At 47.2% G+C, this 27,595-nt stretch overlaps 1 protein-coding gene across 1 annotated transcript in view; it reads right to left on the bottom strand.

Annotated features, from left to right (window-relative positions):
• The window catches only part of NTRK1 (neurotrophic receptor tyrosine kinase 1), a 265,651-nt gene that overhangs the window by 115,822 nt on the left and 122,234 nt on the right, over positions 1-27,595 (bottom strand). The window contains exons 2-3 of the mRNA XM_069217861.1: positions 23,615-23,689; positions 21,536-21,607 (exon numbers count right to left, since the gene is read on the bottom strand). Coding sequence (XP_069073962.1) covers positions 21,536-21,607; positions 23,615-23,689 — 147 coding nt within the window. The remainder of the gene's footprint in view (positions 1-21,535; positions 21,608-23,614; positions 23,690-27,595) is intronic.

The raw sequence follows: 27,595 nt of genomic DNA, 5'->3' as shown, positions 1-27,595 counted from the left end.
GGCCAGAATGCAAGCCAGGAAAACGGGCCTCCTGGCACCTTGCTGGGCATTGGAACTAAACCCAGCTTTAATTGTGGAGCAGTGGGACCCTTACTCTCCTAGACCCGGTGGCACTGCACTTGCTGTGCTAATGATAGCTAGACACCACAAGAGGTGGCGCAACGTTTCTTTTTCTATTGACGTTTTACGTAGATTCTGATTTTTTATAAACGCATCTACGTAGTGTGAATTTCAAATTTCCCAAGTAAAAGAGCAGTGGGCTGCAGGGTGGAGGGGTGAGACAACCAAGGTGCGGGGTGGACTGTTGCCACAAGCAGCAGGGTAAGGACCGATTTTCATTATGTGGACCCTGTCAAGAGTGGGACGGTGCGCAATGAATGGTTGTAATGCTATCCAGAGCTATTGCCACTGATTACACCATTTACAAGCATTCATCCTATTACCTTTTGAGTGTTTGATTGCCTGAAAAACTTGAGACTGGCACAACTTTCCAAGCCTACTACTGACAAAGTTTGTGAATCCCCAAAAAGTTGTACATTTGCAGAACAGTACTTCTATAGGCGCAGATTTACTACTTTTCCGGTAAACTGATCTCTATGTATATTTAAGATGCTGATCCAAAAAATGAACTAGTTAAAATGTCTTGGAGAAATGAGAACAAAGTGAAACACCATCTTAGCTACAGCAGAACTGACTCAACACCCCCACTGAAGCTACGCCCCAGTCCATCCCACCTAGGCCTGGTAGTTCTCCCCGGTAACTCACGACTATGGTCACGTACAACACAACAGACTGGATACCCTGCCTTGGAATCACTTACTGTAAATTTATTTTCACTGCGTGCACTCTTCTTTTTCTCTGCAACAAGAAGCCTTGAGAGTAGGGCTGTCTAATCGGTACATGAGGGCAAGGCTCTATGTTTTTAGTCCTTGCCTTTCACAAATCATTTTATCAAGTGAGTGACGACCCTATGTACTAAGCCCTAGTCACAAGGAGAAGATGCGGTGCAGAAAAATTAATAGAGTGCAGAAGATGATCCATAAAACGTTTGGCATGTATTCCCAACATACAAAATAAACATAAAAATAACATAATGATACAATCTTATAAAATAAAAAAAAGAAGGCAAAGTAAAAGTGATAGCTTTTACAAACAGTCATTGGTCGCACCCCCAGTTACAAGGGCATTGGTAACTAAGAACAAGTCAATAGTCATGTAAACCCTAAATGTGACCTATATTATTATTACAGATGGGTCATCCTTTTAGTCTATTATTTAAAATATTAGAGATGATTCTATAGCACACATCCGGAACTCAATTATTTAAAGGTTTGCTCATATGTTATAATAAAGAACAAGCATTGGCAATGCCAGTAGGTCTCGCCTACACAAGAGTTGTTGGCTTGGCAATGTGTTTTTGCCATATTGTACACCAGTGTACAACATGGTGTACCAGCTTCTGTTCCGCATGTCTAAAAGTTAGTGGCATGGAGTGTTATAGAGTGGAGTGATGAGGTAGTGTTTTAGAGTGGATTTTTTGGAGTACAGTGCCAGAGAGAGGTGTAGGAGCATCATAGAGCTGAGTAGAGGGGAGTAGAGTTCAGTGGCATAGAGTGGAGTTGGGTAGAGTGAAGTGGAGTGGGGTGGAATAAAGTAGAATGGATTGATGGCAGGGGATGGATTGGATTGGAGTAGAGTGGGGTGGATGGGATTTTTGTAGAGTGGAGTGGATTGAGTACACCGGGGTAGACTGGAGTGGGGTGGATTTAAATTGAGTTGGTGGATTGAAATGGGGTGAAGTGGATCAGAGTGGGGTGGATTAGATTAGATTGGGGGTGGTGGATTGAATTGAGTGATAGGACTGGGGTGGGGTAAATTGGATTGGGGTGGGATGGGGTGGGGTGGCTTAGATTGGAGTGGGTTGATTTGGAGTGGGGTGAAGTGGAGTGGAGTGGAGTGGGGTGGATTAGATTAAACTGGAGTGGGGTGGACTGGAGTGGGCTGGATCAGATTTATTGGATTCAAGTGGGGTAGATTGTAATTTGTGGATTGGAGTAGGGTGGATTGGACTGAACTGGAGTGGAGTGGATTGGGCCAGAGTGGAGTGGTGTGGTGTTGTTTGAATTGGAGTGGGTTGGACTGAATTGGGATGGGGAGGATTGGACTGGAGTAGATTGGAGTGGAGTGGAGTGGGGTGGATTGGAGTAGGGTGGACTGGATGGGGTGGATTGGATGGGATGGATTGGGTGGAGTAGGGTGGATTGGAATGGGGTTGGGTCGATTGTGGTGGGGTGGGACAGACTGGAGTGCAATGGATTGGATTAGAGTTGGGTGAGGTGGGGTGGATTGGATTGTATTGGGGTGGATTGGAGTAGATTTGTTGGAGTGGGGTGGACTGAAGTGGGGGGATTGAATTGAAGTGGGGTGTATTGGATTGAGTGGGGTGGATTAAATGGGGTATATTGGATTGAAGTGGGGTGGACGTAAAGTGGGTTCGAACAGAGTGGGTGGATTGGACTAGAGTGGGATGGGGTCAGGTGGATTGGTGGTGGGTTCATTGGAGTGGGGAGGACTGGGTTTGAGTGAGTGGACTGTGGTGGATTGGACTGGAGTGGAGTAAGGTTGATTGGAGTGAGGTGAATCGGATTCTTGTAGGGTGGATTGGAGTGGAGTGGATTGGATTGGAGTGAGGTGGGCTTTTTGGAAGGGAATGACTTTTTGTAAGGGGGTGGATTGAAGTGGTGTGAACTGGATTGGAGTGGGGTGGATTGAACTGAAGTAGGTTGGATTAGGTAGTTTGGTGTGGTGTGGATTGGATTGGAGTGGGATGAGTTAAGGCGTACTGGATTCGACTGGAGTGGGATGGATTAAGGTGATTTGGATTGGAGAGGTATGGACTGGAGTGGGATGGGGTGAGTGGATAGGAGTAGGTGGATTGGGTTGTGGTGGATTGGATTAGAGTGGGGGGGGTTCAATTGAAATGGGGTGGAATGGATTTGAGTGGGTAGGGGTGGGTTGGACTGGAGTGGGGTGGGTTGAACTGGAATGGGGTGGAATGGATTGTACTGGAGTGGGGTGGATTACACTGGAGTAGGGTGGATTGGAGTGGGGTGGGTTGGACTGGTGTGGGGTGGATTGGATTGGAGTGGGGTGGATTGGTGTTAAGTGAGGTGTGTGAACTGATTGGTGTAAGGTGGATTTGATCGGAGTGGGTTAGATTGGATTAGGGTGAGGTGGGCTGGAGTGGGGCAGGTTGTTTTGGACTGGAGTGGGGCTGATTGGAGTAGAGCAGACTCTTTTGGATTGGAGTGGGCAAATTGGAGTGGAGTGAGGTGGACTGAGTTGGAGTGGGACAGATTGGAGTGGGGCAGATTGTACTGAGGTAGGGCTGAGTGGTTTAGATTGGAGTGTGGCAGACTGTTTTGGATTGGAGTGGGGCAAAATGGAGTGGAGTGAGGTGGATTGAGTTGGAGTGGGACAGACTGGAGTGGGGCAGATTGGAGTGGGGTGGGGCTGAGTGTTTCGGATTGGGATGGGGCAGTTTGAAGTGAGGCAGAATGTTTTGGATTGGAATGGGAAGATTATTTTGGATTTGCGTGGGGCATATTGGAGTGGAGCAGATTGCTCTGGATTGGAGTGGGGCAGATTGTTTTGGACTCGAGTGGTGCAGATTGTTTTTATTTGAGTGGGGCACATTGTTTTGGATTGGAATGGGGCAGATTGGACTGTGGCAGATTGTTTTGAATTGGTGGGGTAGATTGGATTGGGCTGGATTGGATTGGTGTGGGGTGTATTGGAGTAAGTGGACTAGATTGGAGCGGGAGAGACTGGAGTGGGGCAGATTGGAGTGAGGCAGATTGTTTTGGACTGAAGTGGGGCAGATTTTGTTTTATTTGAGTGGGGCAGATTGATTTTGATTGGAGAGGGTCAGATTGGAGTGGGGCATATTGTTTTGAATTGGTGGGGTAGATTGAATTGGGGTGGATTTGACTGGTGTGGGGTGGACTGGATGGGAGTAAGTGGACTGGATCGGAGTGGGGCAGATTGAAGTGAGGCGGATTGGAGTGGGGAAGATTGTTTTGGACTGGAGTGGGGCAGATTGCTTTGGACTGGAGTGTGGCCCATTTTTTGGATTGGAGTTGGGCAGATTAATTTGGATTGTAGTGGGGCCGATTGGAGTTAGGCAGATTGTTTTAAATTGAAGTGGGGGTAGATTGTGGTGAATTGGAGTGTTGTGGAGGAGGTTGGACTGGGGTGAGGTTGTCTTGATTAGAGTGGGGTGGATTGGAGTGGGGCAGATTGGAGCAGGGCAGAATGTTTTGGATTTGAGTGGGTCACATTACAGTGGAGCAAATTGGGGTTGGGCAGATTGTTTTGGATTGGAGTGGGGAAGACTGGAGTGGGGCAGATTGGAGTGGGAGGATTGGAGTGAGGCGGATTGGAGTGTGACAGATATTTTGTGATTGGAGTGATGCATATTGGAGTGTTGTGTTTGGAGTGGTGCACATTGGAGAAGGGTAGGGCAGTGTTTTTGATTGGAGTGGGGCAAAGTGTTTTGTATTAGAGTGGGGCAGATTGTTTTGGATTGTAGTGGTGCAGATTGTTTTGGATTAGAGTGGGGCAGATTGTTTTTATTGGAGTAGGGCAGATTGTTTTGGATTGGAGTAAGGCAGATTGCTCGTAATTGAAGTGGGGCAGATTGTTTTGGACTGGATTTGGGAAGATTGGAGTGGGGTAGATTGTTTTAGATTGGAGTGGGTCAGATTAGAGTAGGGCAGATTGGAGGGGGCAGGTTGCGGTGGAGCAGATTGAATGGGGGCAGATTGGGATGAGGAAGATTGGAGTGAGGCAGATTGTTTTGGATTGGAGTGGTACATACTGCAGTGGGACAGATTGTTTTAGGTGAGAGGGGGATAGATGGGAGTGGGGCAGATTGTTTTGGATAGAAGTGGGGCAGATTGTTTTGGACTGGAGTGGGGCAGACTGGAATGGGGTAGATTGTTTCTGATTGCAGTGGAGCAGATTGTTTTGGATTGAAGTGGGTCAGATTAGAGTGAGGCAGATTGGGGTGGGGCAGATTGGAGTGGGGTAGATTGTTTTGGATTCGAGTGAGGCCTGTGAATGGCTATGAAGACATTTTGGAACTAAACACAATCCCGGATTGCTGCTTAATTATAATTTCAAGATGGTGAGGTGTTACATATAGCCTACTATGTCTCTCTTTAGGACCATTGAGAGTCCCTTACTTCACTGCAGCTAGTGCCCTTGTTCGCATTCGAATACACAGCTGCACTCACAATGATGTACACCAGGGATCACCCTCCTTCTTTTCTTTATCTTTGCCATCTGAAGTGATTTAAAGCAAAATATTCCATCGCCTGTAGTATTATATGTGCAAATATTATAGGTGTGTGAAATTAAAATTCATTCAGAGACGTTACTGAAAGATGACAAACCATTCAATTTGTTTAGCTGCAAATTAATTCATTTTACATAGCTTCACCTCTTTCGAGTATTGTGGAAAAAGTTATTTGAGTGTTTTCGCTTGCATTGTGTAAAAACCGTGTGATGTTCACATAGTTTCAAGACTTAAGAAAGTTCACTAAAACTTGAAATGTAGTCCCCTGAGTGTGGAAGTTCCCTAATTAGGAGTACACATTTTGTAAAAGGCAGCAAATCACACAAGGCTTTGTTTTGTAAATCAGGACATGTTCAAACTGAGCTGGCCGTGCCACAAAGATTAATTTGGTTTTAGGTATTTGTAAATCACTCCTACCACCTCACTACTCCTCCAACGCTTTCTCATTGGATAATTCCTGTTGGGGATAGTGCTTTGGGGAGCCTGGAAAGGGCATCATATGTATTGAGCAGAACAGTCCTGTGACATGCACAAAAGAACAATCATTTCAATGGTTTAGTGTCCCTTTCTTTTCAGAGCAAACACAAAGATTATGTAGCATGGGTAACTGGTCAAAGAAGCACTTTTCTAAGAAACATAACCAGGTTTCTGTCTGTCTGTCTGTCTCCCCCTATTGACATATAAAAACAACATGACTGAAATCCTAGTAGCTGGTGCCTGCTTCAGATGACAAGGGATGTTAGCCCTGTTGCTCTAAGCTTGACTTGGTAATCCCACATAGACAAACACTTTACCCCACCCCTTATAAGTCTCTATTACATGGTATTAGGAATACCTAGGGCATAGGTGGCAAAGGGGTCCCCAGGGCTGCAGCACGATGTTGTGCCACCCTGGGCCACCCAAACAAACTATTAACAGTAGGCCTGCCATTGTATGCTGCTGTACAAACGGTTCAAACTCGACTATGCCCTCACCATGTGTGTCACAGTCCAGTACACTGCCTATAATATATGTCAGGTCCCCAACCCCACAAAGGAGGGCCTCCTAAACCAAGGAGGCAAGGTGCAGTTTATTAAAGATGTGGACATATAAGAGCAAGCCTATGTTTCTCTATAGCGTTGTTTCCCCATTGGAAACCATTATAAGTGTTAGGGGCAATAGGATAATGGAACCTGACTCTGACCTCAACAATCAGGCCTCTGCTTTGTTTTTGCATCTTGTTTCTTGCAGCACTGTGTAGGAGGTAAAATCAGCACCACTGCTACTCCCTTTCAGCACCACAGACAGCCAGGACAACTCTGCACTCTGACTCCATGGGCTAGGTAAAATCGAACTGACTGTTGTGGCCCGGTCCTAGGGCTCGCACCACCTTACCCCTGCAAGGATTCTACATAACTCGACCTCACAGTGACTGATTGTAGCTAGTGTTTTTTTCCCGCTGACCGCAATGTTATTATTTTCATGTAATCTTTTTCACAGTTTTAATATTACTTAAAAAATTTATAACTCAAGATCTATGTATGCCATTCCGTTCATTTTGGTGTCTATATTGTGATAAAAATACACTCTATTTCATAAACTAGTGTTGGATTTCTTTTGAGTCATGTCAATTACTTATTGTCCATGTTGGTACTCTGAAAGGCTTAACAAGTGTTCCTTTAGTAAAGCCTAACTGCTGTTTGCCTCTCTACCAGGACTGAGCTAAGGTTTATTGGTGTGAATCCAAGGATTATCTTTGGGGTAATGTGATAATATTACATGATAAGGCTCCCCAGTCATACCACATAATATCTCACTTTCCTACATTGCCTGTGACACAAAATGAGACACAGAGCTGGTCTCTCTGTTCAGGAAGATAATACCATGTGTACCCTTTTTTTCTGTGTCTGACTACTGTCAGCACACAAAGCTTTAGAAGGATGACAGTGGTGGCAGCATTGAACTATAGAGGAAGGACTGGCTTTTTCCATTTCATCAGCCAGGGTGAAATGTCTGCTGGCCTCTCCCAGTTTTAAATTAGTCTGTGTTCCCCCTGCATTTTGTTACTCCACTCCACCGATATGCGACATGGATAGCACACATGTGTAGTTTATGTTCTTTACACATTTGCAATAGAATGTGCATGAAGTGCGTATTTTGCAAGGGGCTCTGGCAGCCCAAGAATTAATTTTCATGTTCTCAACTAGAATTGTATACAAGATGGAAGCCGTATGTTAATGCCAGGGCTTCTCAGAAGCATTCCAGGGTTTACTGGTAGTGGACCAAACTGTGGGAGATGGGAGACAGGGGGTATTTTCCTTTTGAGGTGTAGGGAACGCCCCTTTACTTTCATGCTCCATTTTCCCTAGCAGTGATATCCCGACAGGCTAACTAATAGTAAAGTAGAGAATACCCTCCCTCTTTGTGCATTTTTTGGGTCTCCCATGACAGGAGACTCCAGACTCCATCCCACTTTCTTGCTAATACTGACAAAGATTACAACTCAACCAGTCTGCAAGAAATGCACAAAAGTAAGGAACTGTCTAAAACTGGTCGCAGAATTGGACATACTATGCCTGCAAACTCACTCTAAGCATGGGGCAGAAACAAAATGTGTGGTCCCACATCACAGCAGCACCACTGATTGACAACTCCCTTTCAGGAGCTTGTGTAACAAGCATCTTTAAGCTGTACAACCTGCCAGGAGGAACTGCCTTTTGGATGGAGCTGACTGACTGCTGAGGAGGGGTCCTGGAGTTGTGCCAGTACAATGAAAACACTACCTAGAAAAGGAGGACTGTGATGAGTTGAGACAGGAGGAATGGACCATAGGATTTAAAACCCAGGGAAGTAGTTGACCATCCATCAGTATTAAATGCCTGTAGTACTGGTGGACAACAGGTGAAAGAAAGTCCTACCTAACATGCAGTGAGGCATATATTTAAGAGATTTGGGCCCTCATTACAACCATGGTGGTAAATGCTGCCTATGCCGTGCTGACGGCCGCCAACATACCGTGACCGCGGCGGTATTCCGCTACAGGTATTATGACCCACACAGAGAAATCCGCCACTATACAGACACCCACACAAGTCCGCCACACCAAAGGTCAGTGATAAACTGGCGATAGCCAAACCCACACCGTAACGCCAACAGGAATATGCCCACAGTATCACAACCCACGAATCACTGTTGCGGTCTTTCAAACACGGTAAACCATTGGCGGAACACACCGCCACGCTCAAAATACACACACACAAAACTACACCACATTGGACAATTCAAACTACACACACCTGGCACATATACACACACCACAGCCACACACTCACACCACTACAAAACACACACCCACATTACCCACAACCCTTTACAACGAAAAAAAAGATAGCACACAGAGAGAGACAAGGCAGGAGCACCCACTCAATCAGAGGCACAGAACACCATCACCCATACACCATCCACGCACATCACAGAATACACCACAACACATCACCCCACACATCCTCACACATATCGCGTGCACCACATCCATGGCACCCCAAAGACACCCCAGGTTTTCTGAGGTGATGGTGGAGGAAATCATCCAGGTAGAGCCACAGATTTTCGGATAACAGGTACAGCATACGTCCATTGCTAGGAAGATGGAGCTATGGCGGAGAATAGTGGACAGGGTTTACACCGTGGGACAGCACCCAAGAACCAGGGATGACATCAGGAAGAGGTGGAACGACCTACGGGGGAAGGTGTGTTCCGTGGTTGCAAGACACCAGGTAGCAGAGCAGAGGACTGGGGGGTGGACCCCCACCTCCTCCCACACAACTAACAACATGAGAGGAGCAACTCTTGGCGATCATGCATCCTGAGGGCCTCGCAGGAGTAGCAGGAGGGCTGGACTCTGGTAAGTCATATCTTTAATATTAGATCCCCCACCCTACCTGCATGCCATCACATACCCCCACCCTTACCCACACTCCCATAACTCCATCACCTCACATATACTCCACCATCACACCCCACCCATCCCAATACCAAGCCCTGCATGCAACACCAATGCATGGACCCCATCACAGACCTGCATGGACACCCATCACCACAGCATGCCCTGTAAATCACCACTCACACAAGGCCAAGCCGACAGGGAAATCACAATCATGGAGGGAAACACACTCATGCTCAATCTGGCCCACACAGATACAATAACACTGCATTTGCATCCCCACAGGACCCCTACTCAACGTCACTGGAGAGGAGGTGCCAGCTACATCCAGTCCCCCCCACAGAAGAGGCCCACAGTGACGACAGCAGCTCTGCACACCTGGGTCACGATGACCAACCTGGCCCATCAGGGACCTCTGGACAGTCAGTCCCCCTGCCTCAGTCCCAACCTACCACAGAGCCTCCCCCTCAGGAAACACCAGCACAGCACCCACCCAGTGGGCCCATGCCACTGTCCCCAGGACGCGTCAATCAGCAGTGTGCCACTGCAGCCTGAGTGAAATAACGTCCACGTTATTTTACAGCCATTTTACACTGCACTTAAGTAACTTATAAGTCACCTATATGTCTAACCTTTACCTGGTAAAGGTTAGGTGCAAAGTTACTTAGTGTGAGGGCACCCTGGCACTAGCCAAGGTGCCCCCACATTGTTCAGAGCCAATTCCCTGAACTTTGTGAGTGCGGGGACACCATTACACGCGTGCACTACATATAGGTCACTACCTATATGTAGCTTCACCATGGTAACGACGAATATGGCCATGTAACATGTCTATGATCATGGAATTGCCCCCTCTATACCATCCTGGCATAGTTGGCACAATCCCATGATCCCAGTGGTCTGTAGCACAGAACCTGGTACTGCCAAACTGCCCTTCCTGGGGTTTCACTGCAGCTGCTGCTGCTGCCAACCCCTCAGACAGGCAGCTGCCCTCCTGGGGTCCAGCCAGGCCTGGCCCAGGATGGCAGAACAAAGAACTTCCTCTGAGAGAGGGTGTGACACCCTCTCCCTTTGGAAAATGGTGTGAAGGCAGGGGAGGAGTAGCCTCCCCCAGCCTCTGGAAATGCTTTGTTGGGCACAGATGTGCCCAATTCTGCATAAGCCAGTCTACACCGGTTCAGGGACCCCTTAGCCCCTGCTCTGGCGCGAAACTGGACAAAGGAAAGGGGAGTGACCACTCCCCTGACCTGCACCTCCCCTGGGAGGTGTCCAGAGCTCCTCCAGTGTGCTCCAGACCTCTGCCATCTTGGAAACAGAGGTGCTGCTGGCACACTGGACTGCTCTGAGTGGCCAGTGCCACCAGGTGACGTCAGAGACTCCTGCTGATAGGCTCCTTCAGGTGTTAGTAGCCTTTCCTCTCTCCTAGGTAGCCAAACCCTCTTTTCTGGCTATTTAGGGTCTCTGTCTCTGGGGAAACTTTAGATAACGAATGCATGAGCTCAGCCGAGTTCCTCTGCATCTCCCTCTTCACCTTCTGATAAGGAAACGACCGCTGACCGCGCTGGAAGCCTGCAAACCTGCAACATAGTAGCAAAGACGACTACTGCAACTCTGTAACGCTGATCCTGCCGCCTTCTCGACTGTTTTCCTGCTTGTGCATGCTGTGGGGGTAGCCTGCCTCCTCTCTGCACCAGAAGCTCCGAAGAAATCTCCCGTGGGTCGACGGAATCTTCCCCCTGCAACCGCAGGCACCAAAAAGCTGCATCACCGGTCCCTTGGGTCTCCTCTCAGCACGACGAGCGAGGTCCCTCGAATCCAGCGACTCTGTCCAAGTGACTCCCACAGTCCAGTGACTCTTCAGCCCAAGTTTGGTGGAGGTAAGTCCTTGCCTCACCTCGCTGGGCTGCATTGCTGGGAACCGCGACTTTGCAGCTACTCCGGCCCCTGTGCACTTCCGGCGGAAATACTTTGTGCACAGCCAAGCCTGGGTCCACGGCACTCTAACCTGCATTGCACGACTTTCTAAGTTGGTCTCCGGCGACGTGGGACTCCTTTGTGCAACTTCGGCGAGCACCGTTTCACGCATCCTCGTAGTGCCTGTTTGTGGCACTTCTCCGGGTGCTACCTGCTTCAGTGAGGGCTCTTTGTCTTGCTCGACATCCCCTTTCTCTTCAGGTCCAATTTGCGACCTCCTGGTCCCTCCTGGGCCCCAGCAGCGTCCAAAAACGCCAAACGCACGATTTGCGTGTAGCAAGGCTTGTTGGCGTCCTTCCGGCGGGAAAACACTTCTGCACGACTCTCCAAGGCGAGTGGGATCCGTCCACCAAAGGGGAAGTCTTTAGCCCTTTTCGTTCCTGCAGAAACCTCAGCTTCTTCTGTCCAGTCGAAGCTTCTTTGCACCCGCAGCTGGCATTTCCTGGGCATCTGCCCATCTACGAATTGCTTGTGACTTTTGGACTTGGTCCCCTTGTTCCACAGGTACCCTAGATTGGAAATCCACAGTTGTTGCATTGCTGGTTTGTGTCTTTCCTGCATTATTCCTCTAACACGATTATTTTGTCCTTAGGGGAACTTTAGTGCACTTTGCACTCACTTTTCAGGGTCTTGGGGAGGGTTATTTTTCTAACTCTCACTATTTTCTAATAGTCCCAGCGACCCTCTACAAGGTCACATAGGTTTGGGGTCCATTCGTGGTTCGCATTCCACTTCTGGAGTATATGGTTTGTGTTGCCCCTATCCCTATGTTTCCCCATTGCATCCTATTGTAACTATACATTGTTTGCACTGTTTTCTAAGACTATACTGCATATTTTTGCTATTGTGTATATATATCTTGTGTATATTTCCTATCCTCTCACTGAGGGTACACTCTAAGATACTTTGGCATATTGTCATAAAAATAAAGTACCTTTATTTTTAGTATAACTGTGTATTGTGTTTTCTTATGATATTGTGCATATGACACTAAGTGGTACTGTAGTAGCTTCACACGTCTCCTAGTTCAGCCTAAGCTGCTCTGCTAAGCTACCATTATCTATCAGCCTAAGCTGCTAGACACCCTATACACTAATAAGGGATAACTGGGCCTGGTGCAAGGTGCAAGTACCCCTTGGTACTCACTACAAGCCAGTCCAGCCTCCTACAGGGAGGACAGGCCCGGGGAACCCACTCTCCACAAGGCACTCTCCAACATCCTGGGAGCATACCACCATTCCCAGGAGACGATGGGCCAGATACTGGACAAGCTGCAGGAGACCCAGCGGCTGCAGGAGGGACAGTACCTGGGGATCAGGGATGACCTTACAAAAATATACACCATGCTGGTCACCATTGCAGAGGTGCTGGCAGACATGGGCAAGACCATGAGGCAGTGGCACAACGACGGGCCCCTGACACTAGCCACACAGAGGAACAGCCTTCCACCTCCGCCGGCGCTAGTGGACAGGAGGCCCTGCCACAGGACCAACAGGCCACCAGCACCCCTCCCCTACAGAAGGAGAACCACCCCGCAAACGGTCCCTGTGATCCAGGCAGAAGCCAGAGAACATTGCCAAGACCCCCGCCAGGAAAGAAGACTCTCCTGATTATCACCCTTCTGTCCCACTCTGTCACCCTGTCCACCTTGAACTGCCATCACTCCCCTTCCTATGCCCCATTGGACAATGCACCTGTTATACCAAGAGACTGGACTCTACCCTGAACTTCCTTCCACCATCAGCCCAGCCCCTTGCACCACCCCCTCTACTTATGAGCACTTAAATAAACACCCTTGGTAAAAATACCAATCTGGAGTCTGTCAAATGATTCCAATATGTATTGTGCAACATAATCAACGCATTGCAACTCAAAAGTACAGTGAATAATACTTTAGGATGACCTCTGGTGGGCAGCAGTACACATAGCAGGAAAAAGAGTGGGGCACAGAGATCTGAAAATGGAGATGCCAAAGTGTACAGTCAGTGGCCATAGTCATAGGGAAACAGGCTGCCTTGTACAATGTCCAACAGATAACTGAAATGTTAAGTGAAGTTACATTGTCTTACCTGTGTGTCACTGCAAGTATTGCCGAATTACATTGGTTCTGTTGTCAACATCTTATTCCTCTGCCTCCTCTTCCTTACTGTCCACAGGCTCCACCGCTGCCACAAGATCATCTCCAGGCACATCCTCCTGCAGAAAAGGCCCTGGCGTCTCAAGGCCAGGTTGTGCAACATGCAACAATGATCGGGCACACCTTCTTGGGTGAGTAGTACAGGGAGCCACCTGTCAGATGGAGGCACCAGAACCTGGCCTTCAGGAGGCCGAAGGTTCTTTCTATAATCCTCTTTGTACGCCCATGTGCCTCATTATAACGTTCTTCTGCCCTTGTCCTGGGATTCCTCACTGGGGTCAGTAGCCATGAGAGGTTGGGGTCACCAGAGTCACCTGAAAACATTTAGGGACAACTGTTAGACACATACTAACCATTAGGGACAACCCCATAACCAGACACCTACTCATACGGTGTGGGGACCTTTGGCTCACCAATTAGCCACACCCGCTGCCTCTGGAGTTGGCCCATCACATATGGGATGCTGCTATTCCTCAAGATAAAGGCATCATGCACAGAGCCAGGATATTTGGCATTCACATGGGAGATGTACTGGTCCGCCAATCACACCATCTGCACATTCATTGAGTGATAGCTTTTTCTATTCCTGTAAACTTGTTCAGTCCTCCGGGGGGCCACAAATGCCACATGTGTCCCATCAATGGCACCAATGATGTTGGGGATATGTCCCAGGGCATAAAAGTCAGCTTTCACTATGGTCAAATCCTCCACCTGGGGGAACACGATGTAGCTGCGCATGTGTTTCAGCAGGGCAGACAACACTCTGGTCAACACGTTAGTGAACATTGGCTGAGACATCCCTGATGCCATGGCTACTGTTGTTTGGAAGGAACCACTTGCCAGGAAATGGAGCACTGACAGGACATGCACTAGAGGGGGGATACCTTTGGGTTGGCGGATAGCAGACATCAGGTCTGGCTCCAATTGGGCACACAGTTCTTAGATTGTGGCATGATCAAGTCTGTAGGTAATGATAATGTGTCTGTCCTCCATTGTCGCTAGGTCCACCAGGGGTCTGTACACCGGAGGATTCTGTCATCTCATATCCGGCCTCAGCGGGTGAAGCCTATGGAAGAGAACGGTGAGCAGAGGGTCATATTCAGGCTTATATTGCACTAATGATAATTTGTTTACTTTACAGAAACAGTATGTGAAGTCGAGAGTCGGTGGATGTGCCAATGTCAGCTGTGACGCAGTTAGGTGCCATGCCCTGTGCCCCCCTGAAATGGCGGCTGCCTGACCTGTGATGAGGGACAAGTGGAAATGAGCTTATTGCGCTGGTGTTGTGCGCCATCGCGGTAGGTGGTCGATGACCTCCGTGCAGCTTCGCATTGGTTATCATTGGGGCTTATGGGTTCCTGGAGCCAATGGTGATGTACGCTGGCGGTGACGGTACGCACCACCGCGGACGTCACTGCCATTTTCTATCTATTCACTCACTTGCTACCTGGCCTTTAACAGGAGAGGACCTACACTGCAAGCGCTGCTGTGACCTGTGTCTGGAAGCGACTATGGCTAATGTGTTTGGGGAAAGGGCCCCTGCCTTCACTGCAGAGGAGTTGGAGAAACTGATGGATGGGGTCCTACCCCGGTACACGTTACTCTACGGTCCTCCAGACAAACAGGTGAGTACACTGTGAGCATGATGCGTGGGCCATGAATGTATGGACTGCTGTGTGTGTAAGCCACATGTATGGGGGAAAGAGGGGTTCTGGCCAGAGTGCAGCATGTAAGGGGGTCAATGTATGTGCATCAGGGGATGTGTGGGATCTGGTGGGCAATGAGTATGACGGTCCGGACGGGTGAATAATTCCCTTTTCTGCTGTCTTTTCCATGCAGGTCAGCGCCCACCAGAAAAAGGGTATTTGGCTTGCCATCGCCAAAGAGGTGCTGACCCTGGGGGTCTTTGACAGGCGGATCACCCACTGCCGCAAGAGATGGGAGGACCTGCGCCGCTGGGCAAAGAAGACGGCGGAGGCCCAGCTGGAGCTGGCCTCCCAACGAGGAAGGGGTGCCCGTCGCACCACGACCCCCCTGATGTTCTGCATCCTGGCGGTGGCCTATCCGGCGTTGGATGGGCGCTTGAAGGCCTCACAGCAGCCACAAGGGCGTGAGTACATAATCTGAAACCTGACTTTGCGCACGTTAGGAGGTACCTGGGTGGGGGATGTGGGCTGTGTGTGCCCCTAGGCCAGGGCGAACATGACAGGGTAGGTTCCTTGTTAGACAGGCTCAGAATCACTCCTACTCCAATAGTGTTGGCGGCCATCTACTCCTGGGCAGGGTCCTGTGGGTTTCAGGTGTACAGCTAATGGCGTTAGGCATTGAACCCCACTGCATTAGTAACTGGTAGTGCATGGCCTAGTGCAGTGGTTCCCAACCTGTGGTCCGGGGACCCCTGGGGGTCCACAAAGCCTTCTCAGGGGGTCCGCGAGAGCCTAGAAAATTAAAAAATATTAACAAATATTGACAAATTAGGTCCCCAGCTTCCAGTAATGACTCAGGCGGGGGTCCCCGGATTCCCATGATGATTCAGTGGGGGTCCCTGGGTTCCATTAATGTTAAAGAGGGGGTCCACAGAAATCAAAAGGTTGGGAACCACTAGCCTAGTGCATAGGGCTACTCCCTGTGTGTTGTGTACACCAACTGTAGTGTTGTTGCTGGCATTGACCATGTGTATCCTCTGTCTCCCCCCCTTTTTATTTTGTCACCTTGTCCTTGTGTGCATTAGCATCATCTGGCGAAGGAGCAGAGGCACCAGCGGCGGAGGGAACGGCATCACACATGGGCCTGGAGGCCGAATCCACAAAGGGTGAGGGCACCAGTGGGATGGAGGGCGAGGGGAGCACCACAATGGGGACAGGAGGGGAGACCACAGACAGCAACTCCTCCTCTGCTGGAAGCTCACTGGCGGTGGCGGACATCTCTGTGCCCACCCCAGCAGCAGGTACAGCCGCCACCCCCCCACCAGCACCGCTCTCCCAGCAGCTCCTCAGTGTGTTTCCCGTGCCCGCTCACCCAGGAGGGTTGGCATCTCCTTCACCCCAGCCACCTCAGGCCCTGTCCCAGTCAGCCCTGCTGCCCTCAGTGAGGAGTCTATTGACCTCCTGAGATCCCTCACTGTTGGGCAATCAACCATTCTGAATGCCATCCAGGGTGTCGAAGGCATTTGCAACAAACAAATGCATACCTGGAGGCCATTCACTCCGGCGTTGCTGCCCAACAGAGAGCATTTCAGGCTCTGGCCTCAGAACTGATGGCAGCCCTTGTCTCTGTGTCTAGCCTCCCCCTTCCAACTTCCTCTACCCAGACCCAATCCCCTCAGCCCCAGCCTAACCCAGGCACACCTTCAGACCAGCATTCACCCAAATCACCACCAGAAAGGTGGCTCAGGCAAGCATAAGCACCACACTTTATCTCACAGGCACTCACACAAACACCATACCCATGCAGACACAACAACATCCACTTCCTCCACTGTATTCCCCTCCTCCTCTTCGTCCACCTCCCTCCCAGTATTGTCTCCTCTCACACCTACATGCACTACATTGTCATCCACTAGCTCCATCACCAGCACGCCCATCACAGCACACCCCTCACTGGCAGTCACCACCCCCACAACCATGCACACATCCCCTGTGTCCTCTGCCACTGTGTCTGTGACCCCTCCTCCCAAAGTTCACAAATGCAAGCACCCACCCACCCAACAGCCATCCACCTCACAACAGCATCCAGCCCATGCACCCTCACCCAAACTCAGCAGAAAGACTCCTCCTGCAACCACTCCCTCTTCCTCCACTCCCAAACCCTCTACATCTTCCCACCCAAGTGTGTCTCAAAAACTTTTCCTGGCAAACTTTGACCTGTTCCCTACCACTCCCCCACCCCCATCCTTCCCCTCAGGCCAGGGTGTCCAGAACCCAGCCCAGCACCTCAGCAACCAAGCCGCTGTCCAATGTAGAAGCTGCAACTCCCTGAAGGCTCAAAGGGGGTATCCGTCAGGAAAGCCAGTGTACCACCAACTCCTGCAAAGGATCAAACCATTCCACCACCTGCCAAGGTGAAGTAGGGGCCAGTATGCAGCAAGGGCAAGGAGCACGACCCACCCTCCAAACCTTCAGCTGACAGTCCCAAGGGCACAACAGCAGTTGCCAAGGTGAGGAAGGGGAAGAAAATTGAAGGCAAGGCACTTCAGCCGATGGAGGATGCAGGTGGAGCCCTGGTGCCCACCAGCAGAAGCACCAGCCCCGCCACCTGCACCGTGTGCAGCACCGCCAGCCTCCCCGCCAAAGTACCTCCACCTGCACCGCCACTGCCACCACTTCTGTCAGCAGCAGCATCCCCAGTGGGCAGCCTTCGGAGGCTGCAGGAGAAGGGCTGGAGCCTCCCTCCACCACTGGCAGCACCAGCACCTGCACCACGGCCAGCACTGCCAGCATCCCCGCCGCAAGCACCACCGCAAGCACCACGGCCAGCACCGCCACCTGCAAAGCAGACAGTAGGACCACTACCAGCACCAGCAGCCCCACTGGGCGGCCGTCCGAGGCTGCAGGAGACGAGTTGGAGCCTATCACCACCACTGGCAGCACTCCCTCCAGCTACGGCACTACCACCACTTAGCAGCCTTATCCGCCGCAGGATGGAATCTAGCCCTGTCTCCATAAACTATCATGCTACCTGTTCCCTGAAAATCTCGTGCCTCAGACACCCAGGTGAGGGAATATGTACTGGCACACCCCAAGTACTGCATCACTGAGCACCAAGCCCCCTCCAGAACTACTGGAGAATGGAGAAAGGCATCCACTCACCCTATCCTTGGCAGGATGAAGAACTCTGGGCACAAGGCCCCCTCCAGAACCAGTGGAGAAAGGCATCCACTCACCCTATCCTTGGCAGGATGGAGCACTCTGGGCGCAAGGCCCCCTCCAGAACCAGTGGAAAAAGGCATCCACTCACCCTATCCTTGGCATGATGAAGCACTCTGTGCACAAGGCCCCCTCCAGAACCAGTGAAAGAAGGCATCCACTTGAGAGACTGTGGCTTTGCCCTCCCAGGAACAAGCAGTGGGCAAACCACCCACTTGAGAGACTGCAGCTTTGCACTCCCCAGGAGCAAGCAGTGGGCAAACCACCCACTTGAGAGATTGTGGCTTTGCACTCCCCAGGAGCAAGCAGTGGGCAAACCACCCACTTGGGAGACTGTGGCTTTGCACTCCCCAGGAGCAAGCAGTGGCCAAACTACCCACTTGAGAGAATGTGGCCTTGCACTCCCCAGGACATCGCTGTGGGCATGGAGTCCCATCTTCTGGCTGAGGTGCCCCCCCTTCCTCATCCCCGTGAGGTGCCTGTGTGCTGTCGACCTGATGCCCCTGCAGTGTTCTCTCCGTATTGAAGCAGGAGTCATGTGTGGGCTTGGCCCATGATTTTTGGTCAAGTGGCCCACAAACATTTGTGATGGACAATGTACGGACTTCTGTACATTTTGTATATTTGTGTACATACTGTTTTTCAAATTCTATAGTATATCTACCTATTTCTGAAATATCACTGGTTTGACTCAATTACCTTTGTCCTTCCGTTCTTCCAGGGGGTTATGGGGTGTTAATGTTGATGCATGTGTTTGTGTGGATGGTGTAGTTGGTGAGGGTGGGGCTGGGGGTGTTGCGTGGTGCGTGTGTGTTTCACTCACTTTTTCCATCCCCCCTCCCCTGTGTGCTAGGTGCAATACTCACCGTGGTCGTCGCCGCCGTCTTTGGTGTTCCTGGTAGATGAGGAGGTAGACCAGCATGGGCAGGACTTACAGCTTGGGCTCCATGGTGTCCTGGTTCTTCGTTGAGTGTTGAGCGGTGAGTGGTTTCCCTTCCAAACACTGTTTCCGCCAGTTTATTAATGGCGTTGGTACTGCCCTGGAAAAACTGGCGGATTGGCGGGTTGTAAGGGGTGGGCGGTACATTGTCTTCTGCCTGTCTGTTGGCGGTGACCGCTGCGTTGTTTGTTGATACCGCCATGGCGGTCGGAGTGTTAAAGTGGCTGTCTGTGATGGCGGTTTCCGCCGTGGTCGCAATCCCATTTTGTTTACCGCCGGCCTGTTGGCGGTAATAACGCCGCTTTAACACCGACCGCCAGGGTTGTAATGAGGTTCTTGGTCTTGCTGGCTAACTGGATTGCCACTTGGACAGAGATACTTCTACTAGCACTATCAGCAGTACTCATAAAGGGCTGTGCAACAAAAGGTTGATGGTTCTCCTCATCAAAGAGTTCCTCCCTTCACTGGAATATTTTTATTTAGGTTGTGATCTTCACAGCCATCTGGTCATTGTAACAGGATAGCAAATGATGGAAGGCGCAGTCACTCTCAAAGGGATTGACACCTGTGCCCTTTGGAATTTATATCAATCAACTGTTTTCAATATGCGGGGAACATCGGGAGTTTCCTTGCTGTAGTTTGATAAGTCCATGACAATCAAGTTGGCAAAGTTTGGGTCTTGTATGGAGTTTGATTTACCTGATATTCTGCCAAAAATGTGGTGGAGAACCCTGTATGCCAAACTTGCAGTTCCCTGTTCTATTCCGAATGAGTGGAACAACCATGTTTCCAACATCAGAACCTCTGTTTACTCTGCTGGCCAAACACGTTGAATGACAGCCCGAGTGATATTGGGCTGTTGGGCAAAGTACCTCAGACAGGCAGCCCTATGTAGAGTAAATGATGGGAGGTATTTTTTTCCTGTTTGGAAATGCTATGGAAAGCATGTTAGTCCAATAAAGGAAAACATAGAAATGACCGTCACTTGCTGGGCAAAAGCCCCCAAAATATCAGAGCCATTAATTTTTTACTTTTAATTACAAACTCCCTCTGAAGACCACAAAAGAGAACCTTCAATTTTAAATAATTTATTTCACCCTGAATAAAAAGAAATCTCTAGCACGTTAAATCCCTTTGACAAATCTTCAAACTGAGACTTGAGCTTCCTAAGAGGATTACATTTTCCAAAATCACATGACGTCTTTGTTGAGGGAGCCGGCACTTGAGGAAACGAGACCTGACTTCAATAATCTTTCATTGTCAAGTGTACCCTCCATACCCAGCAGTGAGGCAGTTAGTCTAATTTTATCTAACAATAGATCAACCTGCATCTTAGCTCAAAATATAGCACTGCTATATACAATTTCTAAAGACTTTTTAAAGTAAAACTTGCAGCTTGGTAAATGTATCAGATATGCTAGTATTTTTGGAACGTGAGGCCCTACCTGAGAAAGTTTCCTGAGGAAAATGATTGAAAATAGTTCCATGCACGTGATAAGGCTGAAGATCTCGAAAATAATCCCCAGAGTCCTTTGTAACTGAAGCATTTAGCCTTCTTCTGTGAGACAACTTGTCGGAACAATTTAACATGATAACATTTTCTGCGCATTTACTTTTTTAATTATGCATTGAAATTGCCTCCCGTGATGAAGGTTCCATTAAGGATACTAGTTCCCATGACAACAAAGCGTTCCTGCAATCAGCACTCAGGGGATATACTTAATTGAAAGGGAAGGAAATCAAAATGCCTTATTAAGAGAGATTCCGGGTGAGATAAGAAGCATTGAAAATAAAGTGTTAGCCAGAGTGAGACATGGCCGGGCATGTCAGTTGGGAAATTCTTACAGACCAGTCCCTCCAAATAGGGATTAGACCACGGCCAGCAGAAAACATAACATGGCACTGATATCTAACTGAACTCTGTTTCAGCCCTTGCTAGGCTTTTGCTGGCACTGGCTAGTCCTGATAGCCATTTAGATTTGGGAGAGGTTCAGAACCTCGTAATGAGTGGCCTCGGAATGTCTGTCTTCACTGAAGATGTATGTTAGAAGTTAGTAAGAAATCAATTAATGGCCTCAGTAGGTGTTTTCATGACCTTTGTTTGACGTTTAACATGAAACTAAACCAACATTTAACAATATTCATACAAAACGAAAAGTGGTATGTTTCAGACGTTGTGGCTCTATGACCTGTAGCATAGCGAAGATGACATGGGCAATTGTGCAAGCAGGGAGGTAGTAAATACAGCAATTATCAGAGTCGAATGGGCCCGGTGCCACTGCGCCTGCTGCACCACTGGTAGCTGCACGGTAAAGAGGTCGGTCGAGAAATCTGTACTTACATGTGCGTCATCCTTGGATTCATTTTGAAGGCATCTACAGAGATGTGCCGAAGGCCAGTATAGGAAATAGTTCTAAAACAACATACAAAATTCTCATGTGAGTCAAGAAAAGCCCTCTGCAAAGCCCATGAACACTTTTTTTTTTTTTAACTGTGAAGATGCTAACTAAAGCAACAGGCCTCCCTCATTTATACCATGCACCTACAAATTCTCCCAGGCTTACATTCTGTTCTCTTTTCAAACTCCACCTTTCACAACTTGGTTTTCCTTTTTGCTTTTCAATACCAGCAAACTTCTACTCTACAAAGTGTTTCCCATTCAACACTGCATACTTGACACAGTTTACGAACAAATGCAGCACCATCTTGAACTGTGTTCTAATGTATAGTAGATGAATTGTCATGTCTTTTCTGACAGCTTTTGAGCAATTTTTGTTCAAATGTACAATCGGCCCCAAACTTGCTTCCAATTCAGCTTGATCCCAAATCCATTAATACTTATGCTGCCTTAACTCCTTGTTCAATAGACGCCTAACAAAATTGCCGGAATACATGGAGTTAAACCAGTCTCAATACCCCTTTGCAATGGCGGCTCCTCCATTTGGGCGGAAGAGCATCACCTCCCCTCCACCACCACCAGCAGCGGAAGCTGCAAAACCTTTTAAAGAAAACGATAATAAACTATGTTTATTATCGTTTTCTTTGAAAGGGATGGGACCACGGAGGTGACATGCACTGAGGGGGAGTGCACAATACTCCCCCCTCACAGCGCATGTGTGTTTGGCCGGCCATCTTGGGACGGCCAAACACACATGCTCTGTAGTCTCTCTCCAGCCCAGCAACTTTGTGGCTCGGCTGGAGAGAGCCGCACAGGCACCCTAGTTTGCCTGGGAGCACCCTGGGTGAATGCTCCCACCCAATCCTGACACTGCTCTGAGCAGCGTCAGAATTGGCGCAGGGCAGACTGGGAGCCTGTGCCTGCAGTGAAGAGCATCGAGGGGCAGAGGAGCTAAGTGATTTAAAAAAAAAAAAATTAAATGTTTATTCCCTCCCTCCCGTGCCTCCTTGCCCCACCCCTTCCACGAACCACGAGCCGCTACTGCCCCTTTGTCTACATAAAGTAAACATTTTGGAATGCCTACAATGTGCAATTGCAGTGGTTTTTGTGGACGGCCACTGTAAGGATTGAAATCAGCAAAAAAACTCTCTCTTTTCTTGTCAGATGTGTTCATCACAGGTCAAACATGAACTCCTCAATGGTAAGACTTTTTCCCCATAGAAAATACTAGGCCCATGCTCATCCATGGACTCCTATCCATACGTATTTTTGAACCTCATAAAATCTATGGTACCTCATAGCTTTTTAATTAATTCCCACACATCCTCTAATTCCTAGCATACTTACCACACTGTTTACTTAAACTGGGATTGCAAGTTTTTTACTTTGATGAATGCCAAGCTATACCTTACTCTCAGATGTAATTGCGTCTCCCATTTCGATGAAATCCAAATGTTGTTAATTTATGGTGCTATGTGAAGCGCTCTCATATCAACTGGTCTAGCTGTGCTATGGAAATGTTCCAAGAAAATAAAATACAAAATAACAAATAAAATATAACAAAGAACTGTGATTTTGACAAAGTAGAAGAGAAAAAGGAAGAGCCTTCAAGGACCAGGTCAGAAATTTAGCTTGGATATTAGCTTGGAGTGAACCTCCGTGGAAGAGAGTAACTCTAGTTTGGTGGAGGTGTTCTTCAAGTGCAGAGTGAACTTCCATGACTAGTTGATGTGGAGGTATGGCTTCAGTCAATGTACGTAATTGCTTGAATATGTTTCAAAAATTCAATCTGGTAGGATCTTAATGACATCCAAATTATTGAAAACCAGTCTCTGGGTTTCAAAACAAATTGTAAACTTTACTGCTCTCAACTTCTTTCCTTGTTCAGTTAGCTTTGCATTGCACCGCCTAGCATGAATACCTCAGATGTTGTTACAGTGACTTAAGTTACACATCCAAAGAGTCTATAATCATACAGAGCAAACCCTACTACAACCAAAAGCTAATGAAAGCAGGACTTACAAGTTTTTCAACTCCTTGAAATTTTTCATGTCAAGTTGGGTTAACTCCACTAAGTCTTTTTGATTCTCGATGATCCTGTAAAAAGAACAAAATAATTTGTGAGTGATAGTAGAGGTGAGTTCTCTTGACATCACAGTGACACGAATCAGCACAAAATTCCATTAATTCATAATAGCCATGGAAAGAGGCATGGGCTAGCTGGCTGTGTTGAAAACCTTGTCTAAGTGCACTCAAAACCAAAACTTCCTCTGACATCATGCGCGCCTGCACGCACACACGCACGCACACACAAACACACACACATGTACATTCTCTCGCTCTCCGTCACTCTTACTTCACTCAATCCGTGGAACATACTTCACTGTACTCCTTGCTGAGCTCATCACTTTAATCCTTGCCTGACAAATCATGCTAAACCTTGTCACTTACTTTCATTTAAACCTCAGCAGCCAAATCACTTCGGGCCTATTCACAAATGTAAATTACACTGGTGAGTAAGTTTACGCACGTAATTACTCTTAAACTTTTGAGCAACTTTACTTATTTTGCCTCTTCACATAGTCCAAGTGTGAAGGTACTCAAAAGTATGGATTTACATAACTCCACCCCCTGACAAAGAGGGTGGAATCAAATTTACAAGTGTAGGTTACTTAAAAAAAGCAATGGTCCAGTACTAAACATTGCCAACCACTGGTACTGGAACAACCCTCGTAGAGAGTAATGAAGGTAAAAAATGTAAATGAAACACCACTGGAAATATAGTTAAAATACATTATTTAAAATAGTTAAAAATATAAATGCATAGTTTAATATTAAACATATTTAAACAAAAAGAGTATATTGGTAATCTAATTATAACATGTTTTGATTTCTTTGCATTTAAAATGTTACAATATGTTTGTTAAAATATAATTCAATTATTCGTACTAAATCTATGCATCACTTTTAATAATTATTAATGCCTATTTTTTACTATAGGTAGTAATTCTTTTTTCAATTTAAAATTCAGAAACAAATTTAATTTAAAGATATATATTTACACTGACTAAAGATTTTATAAAAAATTAGGTTAATAGTGCTGTAGCAATTTAAATGTTGTCTTACATATATAAATATATATAAATTACATTCCCAGTAATTTTAAACATAAAATGTTTTAAATTTGTTTTAGTTGAATAAACTTTTTTTTCCTTTTCCATACACTTTGCCAAGTAGAGATTTCCAGCCTCGCTGTGGGGTCTTCCTATGTATAAGGGAAATTTAAAAGGTTTAATAAAGTTGGAAAAAATATTTAAAATATTTTATGTTAAATATTCATGTAATTATTTACATATATTAAATATAGGCCGAAAATTAAATTACATTACATTAAAATATTTTCTGAAGCTTCAATTAAAAAATAAATTCCCTCCTAAAGTAAATAAATACTTTATGACTGTGCATTAATAATGATTAAAAGTAATTTATAGAATGTATTCAAGTAATATAATTATATTTAATCATAATATATAGTCACATTATATTGTAAATGCAAAAAAGAGTTTGAAAATCTTTTAGAATTGAATTTAACATTATTTCCTAAAAGGGGGGGGTATTGTAAGTCCCTCAATCGATCAATGCCTATGGGAGAGGATGGCAATACCAGTGGTTGGCTATGTGTGGTACTAGACTTACACCAACTCTGAGCTAGAGTACTTTACTGCTGTTTTGGGTCCCTTTTTGGTTGTAGTAATTATTGAAGTGCAGTTTGTGAATAGCTATAGGCCTACTCTTTTGTTGGTGGGTTGACATCTTTCCTTTGATCCCTCCCTGCCCCTCCCTCGTGCTACAAAAACATTGTTTACTCCTCCCTAATCCCCTCCTCTTTAGTCATAAGACTTATCCATTTTCCAGTCACTCATCTGTGTCCCTCCCACATTTACTTCCATAACGTATCCCTACATGTGCTGAGACGTTGCAGTCAGAGTCAAAATCTGTGCACATATAATTATAACAGAAGTGGAGGCATAAACTACACATGTAAGTCAGTGAATAGCATTTTGTAGTAGTTTTTGCAGTACTACAAAATGCAGCTTGTAAATAGTACCATTTGTTTCTTGCCACACGTCACTCTACTCAGTGCCACACACTTGCCTTTAGTCTCTGCTATTCACATCATGGTACTGCATGGCATCTACTTCATTCTAATCCTCTGTACCCGTGTTAATCTAGCACAGGCTGCAAACCTTTACAAGGATAAGGATTTTGACTGCGGTAAACTGTAACAGTAATTTTGGTGATGATGACGCATCGCCCTTGAAAACAAGATTACGGCATAATTACGAGTTTAGCAGTCCACATACTGCCAAACTTGTGGTGGTGGTCAGACCGCTGCAATTCTGGTGGTCTGACTGGTGGATTACAATCCTGGCAGGCGAACCACTAGGAGGCCGTCACCTCTGCCAGTAAAAGTCATAGTCAGGCAAAGCCGTGACGAGTTTCGAACCGCTGTGCTGATCATGACTTTGCTTTCCACCAGCCTTTTCATGTTGAGGCTGCCGGCTTGGCGGTCGTCTCACCACTGCCGTATTGGAGTTGAGACGGTTCAACCGCCAACTCATAATCAGGCCCTATGAGGCCAACACAGTTCTTGCTGTCCCTAAAGCAGCTGCCAAATATTTTTTTAACTGTTTTGGCACCACAGTGTCCAGCTGGTGTGTATGTAAACCTTCGTAAAATTACCTTTGGAGACTCAGAAAGGTTAATTATTGACTGGGTTTTCAACTGTAGTCATTCTAGCATTGCCCAATACTTGGCATATATGAGCACTATAACAATGTGAGTGAAGATCAGAGTGTCAGACAGTACTGCGTTCTTAAGTGCTTTGAATGCAAGACCACAAAAACTGCAGTCCATGGATATCAATATACTGTATAGAAGTAAGCACTGACAAAGTAAATAGTTTTGACATATATATTGCATTCAAAGTCCGCTAAGATCTTTTGATGTTACTGAAATTATATTTTTAATATATTTACTTATCTGGGCTTACAGCTAGCCCTCTTCTTCCTGTCATTCACATTTTTCTTCAGCCCAAAGCAGCATACACTGCGAGGTACTGGGTAATCCCACTTCACTATGTGAGCTCACTTCAGCCATTGGCTGACTTCACTGTGGGTGGTGGCATTATTGTCCTTTCATAATGAGCAGATCCACACATAAAGTAGTTCACTTAAGTGCCAGGGACTAATATGAAAAGGTGAGCTTATTGAAAGTAATACAAATGTTTGTTCTTGTAGCCAATGTATTTTTTAGACTGATGAAGGCACAAGTCATGACAAAACAAAACAAGAATTTTGCCAAAAGCAAAAAGGTTGTTGCCCATCAGCAGACTCATTAGCTTTACCAGTGCTTGTTATTAAATGTTGCATTGACAGAAGAGGCAGCAAGGCTCCATCTGCGGACTGGGGAAGAAGCGCATGACCTAATCCACTTACAGGTGCATTCGCAGAAGGAAGAATCCCTGAAAAGTGTCTTCGGCTGACAGGCTTGATTGTTCTACTCTCCGTCATAGGTAGCTCCAGGACCATGTGTGCAGCCTTTAATTTTCCAGGATGATCTTCCCCCAGAGGTGATATGACAACCAAGGAGAGACTGGTGGGGTTTGTTAGCCATGGGCATGCAAATTCTGCCATCGTTAGTGGATACGTCTTGTGCGTGTGATTCCTTGGTCCTTGTGCATCCTTCCCTAAATCAAGGGAGACACGGTTGACAGGACTGGAATGGATGGCATCCACCCACAGTAGTACAGCTCCACATTACATTTTCCATAGCTCCAACCTTCAGCCAACCAGCAGTAGGTGAGGTATTTACAATGAATGGAGGTGTGCTGGGGTTATGGGTCGCATATTATTGTGCTCTCAAGCCTCCAGGTTTAAAAAGTAAAGCCTCATCCCTGGTTAATGCGAACTGGGTTGATGGATGGACGCAGCACAACCATAC

Source organism: Pleurodeles waltl, chromosome 12, assembly GCF_031143425.1.
Source record: "Pleurodeles waltl isolate 20211129_DDA chromosome 12, aPleWal1.hap1.20221129, whole genome shotgun sequence".
Lineage (NCBI taxonomy): Eukaryota > Metazoa > Chordata > Amphibia > Caudata > Salamandridae > Pleurodeles > Pleurodeles waltl.
Note: the sequence above shows the minus strand (reverse complement) of the source record. Positions and strands in the feature narration are given on the sequence as shown.